The 13,554-nt window shown below is 41.6% G+C and overlaps 1 protein-coding gene across 1 annotated transcript in view; it reads left to right on the forward strand.

The window, feature by feature from the left end:
• polrmt (polymerase (RNA) mitochondrial (DNA directed)) overlaps positions 1-9,298 on the forward strand; it is a 51,650-nt gene extending 42,352 nt beyond the window's left edge. Inside the window, exons 17-21 of the mRNA XM_008407210.3 lie at positions 1,484-1,582; positions 1,889-1,961; positions 3,730-3,821; positions 5,261-5,334; positions 7,940-9,298. Coding sequence (XP_008405432.2) covers positions 1,484-1,582; positions 1,889-1,961; positions 3,730-3,821; positions 5,261-5,334; positions 7,940-7,989 — 388 coding nt within the window. The 3' untranslated portion in view covers positions 7,990-9,298. The remainder of the gene's footprint in view (positions 1-1,483; positions 1,583-1,888; positions 1,962-3,729; positions 3,822-5,260; positions 5,335-7,939) is intronic.
• Positions 9,299-13,554: the final 4,256 nt, after the last annotated feature.

The following is a 13,554-nucleotide window of genomic DNA, read 5'->3' on the forward strand; positions in this document are numbered from 1 at the left end:
AAAAAATAAAACAATGTGAGCACACATAAGCTCTATTTCTACAATCTACTCAATTGAAGTAGATGAGTTCAGATTTGAAAGAGGATCTGAACTCATCTCTTGGAGGTCAGGATTTAAAAACTTTTCAATAAAGTCGTTCCAAAATAACAGAGGGTACATTTTGCAGCAAATATCAGTAAATATTTGTCCGTGAAGGCGTCCTCGCCATAAAAGCAGCGAGAGACGTCCCCAAAGGTCGACGCACACTCAAACGAAACAAACGCAGGAACCAGAGAGGCATTCGGTCTAACCTGAAACAAGCACCGCACGCTGTAGCAGACGCTGAAGCGAGTAGGGCTCCGTCAGAAAATGTCAAGGGGAGACAAAGACTGGATCAGTATGTGCTGAGACATGAGGGATGTAGCAGAGGGTGTTTGGTTTGGATTACAAACACATTTTGGAGGAAAATGTGTTCTCCATAGGGAGCTAAATTTGAAGCGAAGCGTTTAGCTCTTTGACTGAGGAAGCTAATCGAAATGCCAAGTTGGCAACAAAAGATGGGGAGACGTAATTGGTGACAGACAAACCCAAGGCACACTTAAGTCCACCTTTAAATTTCTAATGTCTTTGTAACTTTGTAATGAAATACAAATATGGAAAAGAAAAAGTTTGCGCCCTTGTTAAAGATGTGTAAAAATCCATAAAATTTCAATTTTGTATTACTATCATATAGTTTCACATTGAAAACGCTCAGCCGTTAATTTGATTACATTTTATTTTTAAAAAGTCCTGTGTTAAGAAAAAGATATTTTTTTTTTTACAAAATCCCAATTATTTGTACCAAAATTCCCGATAAAATGACTGCATCATTTATCATCTTTATGCTTTACTCCCTATTTTTGTCATCAGTCTATGACTTTTTGTTTGCCTGGGCCGTGAATAGAACATCATCATTTCCACCCACTGGCTGCTAGTGTGGACAAGGACGTACATTTATCTGTCCACCGCCCAGCGTGAGAGGGTCGAAAAAAGCTCATGTGACCATTAAAAGTGTAGCAAATAGTGTGGTCACCACGGGAACAATAACATCACACCCCTAAACAACATGCCGAGCCATTGTTTAGGAGTGATTCCTGAAAAGAAGCCGTTTTTTTGGTCCTTTCATCATAATTGTAAACACCAGAATCGGCTTCATTCGCCAACTTTGTGCGCACAAACAAGGAATTTCGCTTTGATTCTGCTTGAAAATATAAACATATTAAAAGTAGGCATGTGGAGTTTTGTTAAAGTAGACTGAAACCAAGAATGAGAAATGCTCTCAGCCTTGTAAAATGTTATGGGGTAAGACTGAGTGCTGTCCTTGTGTGACCTCGTAAAACAAAACAACAAAAAGAGAATTGCTGACATATGTTTATGAATACGAAGCTCAGATATCCTTGGGCGTCGGGTTTGAACTGCAAAATAGTTTTTCATCATGTTCTCTTGGTTGTCTGTGGCTTTTCAGGAGGCCCGACACAGTAAAACAGAAGAATGCGTTCCCGCCCAACTTCATCCACTCTCTGGACTCCACACACATGATGCTGACTTCACTCCACTGCCACAGGTATTACTGTTCTTAACATAGCATGGGGAAAAAAATAAAGATCTAATCCTGGCATTTACTGACAAAACTCACTTTCACATGTGCAGCTTTTCACTTTTGCGTAAACATGACGTCAGAGCAATGGCTGCACATAAAACGGGCCTTGTTAACGTGAGAGATTTGTGAGAGATGAGATCTTTTCTGGTCGCAACTGTAAAACAAATGCCGGCCTGGTTTTTTGACATTTACGGCTTTCCTTAAAAACAGCCTGGCTGGTTTTTAGACGTTTCCTAATGCCTCGCCGCCTCTGCTCTCGTCCTCTCTCAGTGCCGGCCTGACATTCGTCTCGGTTCACGACTGTTTCTGGACCCACGCCCTCACCGTGGACACCATGAACAAGGTATTACGTTTCAGTCACCTCCTGTTTCCACAACCTTATCATCCGCTCACAGCTGTTCCCCTCCTGTCCGATCTGGATTCGTCAGTGTTGATGTTTTATTTGTGGATTTATTGGGGGGGGGAGTAGGGAATTATTGAAGCTGAAGATGGCGAAAAGTGATTCAACACTCAGAGTCTTTGATGTTAGAGGAAAGATGCGAGCTTATTTTTCTTTTTATTTTTGTTTAAATCACCAAGACACTGAGGATGCAGGCGATGGAATCAATCTGTGCCACATTCGCGACTGGCACGTTTTGCTACCGCAGACACTTCAGCTAAGTGATGCCACTGATACAAACTTCCAGTCGTCGCCGGCTCAAACGTTTTCAGGCTGCAGGGAGCAAACCGAGCCTGTCGAGCCGAATAAACACCTGCCCGCCTCTGCGTGTCGAAAGTAGATCCGGACTGAGACACGGTGCGGAATAAAACGGATCAAATTATCGCAAAGCCCCAATTTTCCGTAGCGACGCCTCCAGAGCAAAGTCGCGGTTTTCTGTCTTCGCCTGATCTCCGAGGAGTTTAAAGGCGATGAAGCGGGTTCCTCTCGCTGCGTTTGTTCTCCGTCGTTTGATTGGAGGGCCGTATGCCTTCCTCGTTACACAGGTAATTGAACACAGCCGGAGAGCAGACAGGCACCAAATATCTTCATCATCTAAAGCAATTGTTTAAATGATAACCAGTCTGTTCTCCGTCCTCTTTTACTCACTTTGGGGCTGTGCGCCGCTTGCCCAGGATGTAATCAAGAGCGGGATTTACCGCATGATAGGTCGACCAATCGGGGGGGGAAAAAAAATTCCGAATTCATGAGGAAATTGACTTTTGCTGCATAAATCATGCGAGTAATGCATAGAATTTTTTTTTTTTTTTCCTGAGACCTCCCTGATGGCTCAGGAGATGTGGGCACAGCTGTGGATTTTAATTGGGTGGCGGGCAGCTTTGCATGGTCAGGAGACGGCTCACGCTGTGCTTTTATTCTCCGAGGAATGACGTAAATGTTTTTCTTGCCCTCATATTGCTGTTTGCTTATTAATCTGACCTCAGTGCAGAGATTCTGACTTATGAATCATTCAGGTACACTGAGAGTTTCTCAAATGTTTGTTTTTCTTTGAGGGTAGTTCGGTTATAAACAGGGATTAAATTGGAATTGCAGGTTGGTGGGTCGTTTGGGTGGGTGAACTATAGACATCCACAGTAATGGGAATGTTTATACCTCCTCCTCTCTGCTGCACAGATTGGCAAGTGTCCCTTGAGATGCATTGAAACAGTACACTGAAGTTAGCGTCCTATTTGAAGCTTTGGAACAGGAAAACTAATTGCATTTCCAGACGTCATTTCCTGCTCACATTGCCTAAAGGTTGCATCCATTCACATAACCACATAACAGTTATAAGCTGTTATAACAGGTGATAATCATAGACTGTCAGTGTTTTCACATGCATCCCTCTATATCCTCACAGTTTCTGTTTCTCTCGAGATTTCAAACTTTTGAAATTTACCTCTGGGAAAGTGTCTAAGGAGTAGACGGTGGAGACAGCATGGAGTAAAAAAGTGTGCTATTTTTGTTGATAGAGCAGTATTTTTCCTGTTGTCACTTCCACTCTGCTCTGTCTCACCTCTGCCCACCTGTTATCTGCTCAGCTGGTCTGTTTCTTTCTGATGAAGTCCTTAGATGAGACTAACTTCTCCCCCCTCCTCCCGTCTCTCCTCTCCTCTCTTCTCCTTCCTGTCAGATCTGCCGGGAGCAGTTTGTCGCCCTGCACAGCCAGCCGATTCTGCAAGAGCTGTCCAACTTCCTGCAGCTCAGATACTGCTCCACAATCCAGTAAGTTTGCACAGGAGCACATTTGATTCATACGCTTAGGAGATGTGAGTCTCCTGAGGATCAATGTGGCCACGGATTGGTACAAAGAAATAACATTCAGGCAGAGAAAACCAAAATATATTTACAGGTTTTCATGTCTTTTCCTCCTTTTTTCTGGATTGTTCCCACACAAGAGACCATCAATGCCATCGATCTTTTTATTCTTTCACGAATGGCTGTCACTAAACCGCAAACGCGCACAAACAAAACAGAACATGTAAGGTGGCGAGAGCGAGTTTTTTTTTGTATGTGTGTGTGTTTTTTTTTTCCCTCCAGTCGTCTGTGACATTGGATCCAAAACGATTTCCACTCTTTGTGCCAGCCTCACTGGCCTCAGGCCGGGTTAGTCATCGACTGTCTGTGTTTTCTCTCTTTGGGGTAATTGGGCCCTTCTCCACATCAGCAACAATAAATCTCACCTTAAACTCTGTCAGTGCCGCTGCTTCCAAACTTCACAGACAGATTTTGAAAGACATCAGAGGAAAAGGACACAAAGCTTCTGTACTTTTTTTCAACATAAGAATTGATGTTTTTCAGACACCAGATGAATGCATCTGTTTTGTTTTTTGTCACATTCGGTACACCTTTAGCAGTAGACAAAATCCTTCCAGCACTCTTTTTTTAAAATGACATTAAAGTGTTTTGGAGATCTCAATATAATCAAAAAAATATTTTTTTCTTCTGATTCGGTTTTAAAAGTGGAACTGGCATATGTTTTAGTCTTCATTTATCTTCATTTTGATGTTTTAGATTAACAATTAATAAAAAAGCCAATTTCTGATTTTTGACCTTAGAAAATGTTTTAATACAGAAATGTTCTTTTATCACCTTATAACAGACTGACAACCTCCATAAGGAGCACGAGCCATGGAATGTCATTCCTGTAGAAGCTGGCTTATAAATGGATAGTTGAGTGGAAGGAAAAACTGTTGCATGAAAAAAAAAAAAAAGAAAAATCGATAAGGGAGATTATAGCCAGCCTTGAAGCAAAGCCCATTTAAGAGATTTGTTGGTGAATGGAAAGGTGTGAGCTGTGAGTTTTTCCTTAAATTTACTACGAGTTTCACTCTTTGAATGGAACTATTTAGATAAATCTGCTTTTTGATCGTGCTGTAAATTACAGAGATGCACTTGTACGCTTAAAGGTTGTAGCAGTATGTAAGCAGTTTAACTTTTGAAAAATAATGTTTTGTTTTTAGTAGAAAATGCACACGGCTTATATTTTGCTGGCAGCTGTAAATGTTTCACCCGGACCCGAGTTTCTCACTCGTCAAACAGCAGCACTGATAACATCCGAAACGGGTCTCAAACTTCCTTTTAATACACAAACTCATTTCTCTGTTCGTTTTCAAGTCTCTTTTTTTTTTATTATTATTATTCCTCCTCTCCTTTCCTGACAGGAGTGAAGCCAAGAACAAGAAGTACCAGGAGTACAGGAGGTTGATGTTGCTGCTGGCCAAAGTGCCCCAGACAGGTCAGTGTCGGAGAAACAACTGGCTCCTCAAAGGATCGGGTTGTCTTTAAAGGGGGATCCGAAACAAACAGGATCCTATCTTTTACTTTTTTTTCTCTTACTTATATGGTAAAAAGATGGCTGCATATTTATCCTCTGAAGATGTTTGTGAGTTGAACCGCAATTCAATCCGGGGCGATTTCTCCAAACGGTTTTTTCTTCTCGTTGTTCTCAACGAGATTTTTTTTTTTCCTTTTTATAGCAAATGCAGACAAATTTGGTTTGATGGCAGACACATCCGGGTTTTTTTTTTCTTTCTCCTTTGATGCCATTGGGTTTTGTCTAGGGCAGCACCTTCCTGTCATTGAGGTGGATTCAGGCTTTTCCTGTTACACAACCCCCGTCTCTCTCTGTCTCCATCTGTACCTTCACTGTTTGCTTGGCACTGACAGCGGGGTTGTATAAATCGATTATTGTTAATTGTGTCCCTCTCTTGCATAATCAGCTTATGTTGCTGAGACGGGTCAGGTGTTTACCTCATTGCGCGCACACGTGTGTGTGTGCGTGCGCGTGCACGTGTGGGGGTGAGCGTGTGTGTGTGTGCGCGTGTGTGTGTGTCTTTTCCACAACAGAGTCAATGAATTCAGACTGAAATGTATTATCATATTTAGGGATCTGAATTTGTTAGAACAAGGGAGCAACTTGGTTTCTGTGAGGAATCTAGAAGATCAGATTGGTGGGTGGAGTAAAACTATTAAAATCCTTTCAACTTCATGTTTTGTCACATTGCAACCTCAAACTAATGTGAATTTTAATGTGGATTTTGTGCGATCCACCTGAATCGCTTGTATTTTCCTCCAACTATCTAACCATCCTAACTTGTCTCTGCTGAAGAATGCGTCCCCACAGCATCATGCTGCCACCACCATAACACTTTTCAGATTTTTATTTTGAAAAAATTTAGAGAATCGAGGTCCCTTTGTCTTTTGCTTAATCGTTGCTTTTTATCAGTTTACCTCCCGATTAACTAATACAATACATTAAAGTTTGTTGTAGTGACGTGATGAAATGAAAAAAAAAAAAGTTTTTTCGTGAATGCTATTAGCAGAAGGCTGATGACCTAATATGTTTTCCATAATTAGCTCAACTTTCTCCTCTCAGTCTAAACACAACAGCGTTGTTTGATTTAATCGCCGGCCGTTATACGGTGACCTCAACGGTGGCGCAACAGAAGATCGAAAGTCATTACAAAAACACTTTGTGCGGCCGACCGTCGTTTGGATTTCCCTGTTGGGAAGGTAAATTATGCAGCTTCGCGTTACCAAACAGGAGCAGTTTTCTGGTTTATAGAATATCAATACAGCGTAGCGTGGCTGCGGCAACGCACACAGGTTGTAGGTGAGTTTGTACTTTAAAGCACCCGTGTCACCGTTCTGTTCAGTCATTTCAGTCTTCACTTTTTAATGTTGGTTCCTCAATAATTCACGCTGCAGCTCCCGGTGGTGAACGCAGCTGTCAGAGAGCAAACCAGGCAAAGCACACAGAGCAGGACAGGAGCTCATGTGGAGCTAAAATTAGCATTTAGATGCTTTATCAGAGTTCAGAGGAAAAGTTCAGCTTTTCACTAAGACCTGAAACTAATGTTTTAATTCAAATTGTTTCACATGTGACAAAAAAATAAAAAGCAACTTTTTTGACAGATGTTTTTGTTTCTTTAATCGGTGTCAGTCATGTTGTGTTGTGTAAATAACAGATTTATAGTTGGTCATATTATTTAATATGATTACTAAAGACTCCCTGCAGTATGCACAATGCAGGGATTCAGTATTTAATTGACAATTGTATTTTTAGTTCCTTGCATTTCAAACTCTGCTGGCTGATAATCTGAATGGACTCTAACCGCCTTTGATTCCCGCAACTGATGTACATTTTATTGGCTAAAGTTCACAAACACTGTGATGATGGAAAAGAGACGGTGCAGAAATACGGGTTAGTATAATAGCAATACTTAACAACGACATCACAAATGCATTGCTTGCAAAGTGCTTTAAGCCAGCTGTTAGTTTTATATATGTTGCTTGGCAGGTTTTTAAAGTGAACTTGATCAAGTTTTATCTCTGACTTTGGATACTTTTGCACAGTCCAGTCCTTAGTCTTGACCCTGGCAGCGTAATGGGCAGAGTGTGTGTTAAATTATAATTAAATCAAGAATGATCAGGCCTGTGATCTGAGAGTCTTCCTTCAAGGTGATTATCTTCAGCTCGCTCAGTGGGAATCCCTTTGATGGAACAATACTTTGTTTTTTGTTGTGTGACCTTTGGTACGTTTTACTGATTCAACAAGAAAATTGGAACATATTTTGTTTTTATTTTAGACTGCTTTTTGAAAGTAGCCAAGATCCCAATTTCTGATTGGTTCTGTACACACAAAGCACCGGTGCTTTCCTTCACGTTTAGACACTTTCCATGTCCGAATGAGTCGCAGGACAAGGTCACAGTAAAACATGACTTTATTCATACCTATTATTTGTTAGCAGGAGGAATATGGCACCGCGTACATAATTTAGGGTCTGGAACTTCTGCCCGCCGGCTCGAACCTGCTCTGACGCGGCCTCTTGTCTCTCCAGGTGATTTTGATCTGCAGCGGGTGAAAGAGTCCACTTACTTCTTCAGCTGAGAGGCCCGCGAGGGCGAAGCGGGCTTAAAGAGATGAGTGGAATTGACAGAGTGCAGCAGGGAGGCTGCTGCTGGCCCGGGAGTCTCAACAGGCTGTGTCTCTCTCGCAGACATGAGGACATTGATCTAGCCGCGCCCTGCCTGCCTTCCTGGCCCACAAACTGCTACCAGAGGCGCTCTCACACACACACACACACACACACACACACAGTGAACTCATCTGATTAACTGGCTTTCCGACTGCTGGAGAAGGTGGGCGGGATGCACGTCAAGGTGAAAAAAAATGAGGGAATCGGCATCGGTGGCGAAAGAAAAATACCTCGTTTGTCAGATGTGTATTTAGGTACGTATTTGTGTTTATTTGCCAAACTTGAATCGACTGTGACCTGCGTCTTTTCGTCCGCAAGTCAGAAACACTTCTGTTGCTCAATCACACTGACAAGAAAACTTTCTTACTGACTGTAATGGGAGCTGATTAGCGGTCTAAGAGTTTGTATGTGTGTGAGATGCTGTAAAGACCACCAATGAGCTCTAAAAAGCAGGAAAAAAAAGATTAGTTTTTTTTTAAGGTTAAACTGATCTTGGTTCTTACCCTGGAGAACTGAGCTTTTTTAAATAAATGTGTTTTCTAAAATCTCCTGTCATTTATTCAACTCAAAAGAAGGCTGATGTTTGTTCTGTCCTTTAAGCAGGATGAATGAGAGATATTTAGTGTTATATTTAAATATCGCTGTGAGAGATGAAGGCCTCCCCCTTTTTTTTTTTTTTTGATGCGCCACAAAGGCTTTCAAGGCATCACTAATCAACTCAGATGTTATTTCTCTGGGCCAGAACCATATCTGGATGTAAAAATAGCTAGAGTGCTTATCTGATTATTACTGCAAACGTTACAGCTCTCTCAGACAAAAGGTGCTGCCGGCGTTCAAAGGAGAAGACGGCCGCGCCGCCAAAGAAAGCCGGCTGCTGTGACAATGTAATGAAATGGAAATGATCTTGGAGTGTGTTGATTACACTGTGGAGGGCTTTTTTTTTTCTTTTTTTCTTGTGTCAAATTTGCATGGCGGCGTGCTTGCAGAGAGGCTCTTCATATTTTATGATGCACATGGGATTTGACTTTGATCAGTTTGGTTTTTTTTTTATTCTTGTTCAAATTATCTGTCGCCTCACCTGCTGGATTGAGTTAACAGTGATATATGCCCTGAGATGCCTTTTCTTTTGCCTGATGCTGGTGTTTGATAGGGTTTAGTAACTTCAAGCGCCACATACTATTTTTGGTTCCTCTGGAATAAATAAGACTGGAACTTAAAGTAGAGCCGATTGCCGTTCTCTGGCCAATCTTTAAAAAAAATGTTGCTAAATAGCTAAATATACCAAGAAAGTCTCTGAGTTGGCAAAAACAGGGTGACAATTGTTAACTGCAAACATGCAGACATGACCTGGTGGGCGGGTCAAACCTCTCACAGCAGAGCAAAAGAAGACAGAGCTTGATTTTTTTTTTTTTTTTTTTTTTAGACTTTTGCCAAGGTAGATTAGATCTGTGGATAAGATTTGATCACCAACCTCTTAAAACTAACAATATCTGAGCCAATAAATGCAGATTTTTTTTGTTTGTTTTTAAAGAGTCTCAGACACTTAAAACAAGAGATGCAAGATTTTTTTCCTCGGCTAAAAAACAGACCTACAGGTTCAAAGAGGCGATTTAGCAGAGCTCTATTCTTAATATGCTTTGAAAAGCAGCAGCTCGGTCACTGAGATTTAATTTAGAGTCTTTCATTCAGTCAGATGTAACACAAAGTCCATTTCATAACCTCTAAACTTTTTTTTTTTTTTTTACGTTTTGTCACCTCATGACCACAGGCTTCAATTTTATTAGGACTTTCTGTGATATAGGTTCCAAATTATTTATACATAAAAATCTAAAAAAGCGTGCCTTTCATTTTGATGAAATCAACTGTGACGAGTTGCAAAATGCTGTGTGGCAGAAAACACTCCCCATCACTTTAGGCAAACATGGTAACAGGTAATTACAATCACGTTGTAGCGTGACAAAGTGGGGGAAAAGTTCAAAATGGGGGAATACTGTTACAACGTACTGCATTGATTTACATGTCACGTCACAGTATTAATCTGAAAAGTTTAGATAATGTTAATTAATGAACAATAACCTCACAAAAAAGACTGCAGTTACCTCGATGTATCTTAAAAAGAGAGTCGGTGCTTTTGTATCTTTAGTTTACTCCCCTTCTTTTTTCCCTTAATGAACAAATTAATTATTGTGATGCTATAATAAACCAAGGTCTCCTCCTGCTCTGCACGCCTCTTTTCTCAGCTAGCTTTCAAGGTCTGACCTCTCTCCTGCGATGTGCTTTCAGGACCACAACGTGCATCACATTTCATACCGTGACATGACCTCAACGCTCCAACTGCGCTCCTGGACGGATGCAGGGATGCTGGGGTCTTAATGTAGCTCACATGTGACGGAAAGTTAACTGGTGACTCTCAATCAGCTGGAGAACCTGCTACAGTACTTAAAATAGCCGGAGCAGGATGGTGTGAAAGAAGAGGTCAGGTGTGAAAGCAGCACATCTGGCTTTTGCTGGGAGTCGATGGTGTTTGGTTCAGGCTGCAGCTGATTGGCTGAGGGAATCTCTGGAGCGAAGTGCAGCTACGGTTCAGCTTGACGGGCCATGAGACTTCAGGAGAACGCAGCCTAATGATCTTTCCTCAAATAACAGTATTTAAAAATATACACGTCAATTTTTATGACTGAAATGTGAACTTTTCTTTTTTAATTATATTAACTGATTTAAAGTTAATGAATCAGTTTATTAACTGATTTATTAATAAATCAGTTAATTTATTAATATTAACTGATTTATTAATAAATCAGTTTATTAACTGATTTAACTGGCGACCTGTCTGTCACAGGGTGACCCCGCCTCTCGCCCGGAACGTTAGCTGGAGAGGCACCAGCAACCCTCCTGACCCCACTAAGGGACAAGGGTGTAAAGAAAATGGATGGATGGATGGAAGTTTAGGGCTTTGAATAACTTATCCAATACACATTTTACCTTTGTTTTATTGTAGTGGCAATTTTATTCTGGAAATTTAAATTCTATCCTTTAATTTGAACACTCTTATTTGGTGACAAATTCCACATTTATACATGTTTTAACTATTATCGGTACACATAATCCTATTCAGAATAAATGTGCCTTTTTTTTCTGACATGCCTATAAATGCTGGACTTTCTGGCCAAAACTTTGGTCTGTCTATAGATAATTTCATCAAAATGTCTCCAGTTAAGGAGATTTGCCTCCAAGATACCAGATTATTTTTTTGGACTTTAAAAAGAAGAATTGGCAGCTATTTTAATTGCTTATTAAGATTGAATGGTTATTTTATACCGTTGTTTGACTCAGACACAAAGTGACAACTTCTTTCTGGTGCTCTTGCACTCTTTAAAATAGTGGATGCTTTTTTTTTTTTTTTTTACCTGTAGCCTGTCTTGGACACATGCTCCAATATATTCCTATCGGAAGAGAGTTTCCAGGCTGTTTTGTGTCTGTTTGATGTTACTATGCTCGACTTTCTGCTGGCATGAAGCTGGATGTGAGTCAAGTGGAGGACTCTAAATTGGTCAGGAGTGTGAGCGTCGGTGATAAACTAAGAACCTGATGATGGTGTTTCCCTGTCTCACACTCAACGCATGCTGCAATAACATCCAACCAAACATGACCACAAATAGAAATACTGGATGAGTGAAATAACTAAGTTACAACTTAGAAAAACAAAGTAAAGGAAAAATACCTTTACTTTTTTTTTTGGTTGAGTAGAACCAACAAAGCCATCAAAAAGAACTTTTCTGACATGAAGCAGGTAAAAATGTTCTCAAGCACAACACATCGCCTTGATCATAGAAAGGAACAGATGAGAAACCAAGTCTTTTACATCTAGAGGTCTGAAAATGGCAACTCAAAGTCCCATCTTACAGCTCAACCCCCGAAAAAAAGTCTTTAACTCTCAAGACTTTAAGTAAAATATTCTGTGGACAGTTGAGACAAAAGCGAATCCTTTTGGAAGGTGTGATCCTGGTCACATTTGGTGTCAAACACACCAACATACCGACTGTCAGAAAAGATGGTGCGATGGTCTGGCGTGCTTTACTGGACCGAAACGACCCGATGGATCGACAAATGTTCCTCTTTGCGAGAAAATCCTGACGGTGACTCACTTGCAATCAGTTCATAACCTTATTCTCAAGAACACTTGGGTTTTTCAGCGACACTGTGCTCAAAACCCCACCAGCAAGTCCACCTCTGAATAACTCAAAAAATCTAAATGAGGATTTCGAAGTGGCTTAGATCATGTGGCCATTCAGGAAGCCCTTCAACGTGACTGATGTAAAACAATTCAGCAAAAAATTGGGTCAAAATTGCTTAACTGTGATCTAAAAGTCATACGTAGTTATTTCAAATTAATGCTCAATGGCATTTACTGATGCTAAGTGTAGCACATGCAGTTTAGATTTAGGTGCAAATATTTATATCTTTTTCCACAATGGACCTGGTTTGTATTGGGCCAGGCTTTTCCCTCAATATATAAAGTGATCGTTTGTAAACAGTATTTCATATTCACCCAAATTATCTGTCGCATAGTAGCATGGGTTGACACATAGAGGCAGGCGCGCGCAAAACGCGTCGGCCTCGCGCACTGTCACTGTCACGCTCTAATTGTGCGAATCTGGATCTTTATAATTCAGCCAAGATTGTGCGCCCCACCTTTCACTCAAACTAAATATTATTTCTCTGTGGAGGCTCGTTTTCAGAGAACACGGCACCAAAGTTCGCGTCAACTATAAACGCCACGCCTCTTTCTGGCTCGCGCGCGCTCAACACAAACTTTCAAAAGCGCGACAATAACTTACCCTTAAGAGCCCAAATACTTTTTTTTTTTTTTTTTTTACCAGCACTCTTTGCGAAGGCATCTTGTGTCACTCGCTCAGCGCTCGCCTGCCTCCACTGCAGAGGTATTGTCTCGCAGCAGAAAGCAGCGTTATGTGTGGGGCTTTCGGGAAGCTCTTTATTCCAGCGGCAGCACCATCAGAAAGTGAACACACTATGCAAGTGTTGGCTGCTATCTGCCAGACATGCCAGAGCTGGAAGCCACTCTGCGATAGCTGCACCACTCACTCTCACCGAGGGCACTTTGATTCTCCTGCCAGGCTCCTGGGCTCTCCCGGCCTATCTGCTGCCCCGTGGTGTCGAGAGAGCCCTGCACTCAGCAGCACTCGCAGGGGTGAGGGGGGACAGAGCGGAGTGTGCAGACAGACCCTGGAGGGGGGAGAAGTGGGCCAGAGCTCTCCGACGGCAGGGGAGAGGAAGCAGGAGGCAGCGCAGTGGGGAAACAGAGACAGGTGATGCAGTGTTGGCAGGTGTGTGTTTGAGCACATCAGTGTGAGCTGCTCTGACCTTTATTCTGACTGACAGGTAGTGATGCCTTGATTAACAACCATCCCAACGCACAGCTGGTAGAGCGACGCTTCAGTGACTTAAACCGACACCAG

This window comes from Poecilia reticulata, chromosome 4 (assembly GCF_904066995.2).
Source record: "Poecilia reticulata chromosome 4, P_reticulata-male-v2, whole genome shotgun sequence".
Lineage (NCBI taxonomy): Eukaryota > Metazoa > Chordata > Actinopteri > Cyprinodontiformes > Poeciliidae > Poecilia > Poecilia reticulata.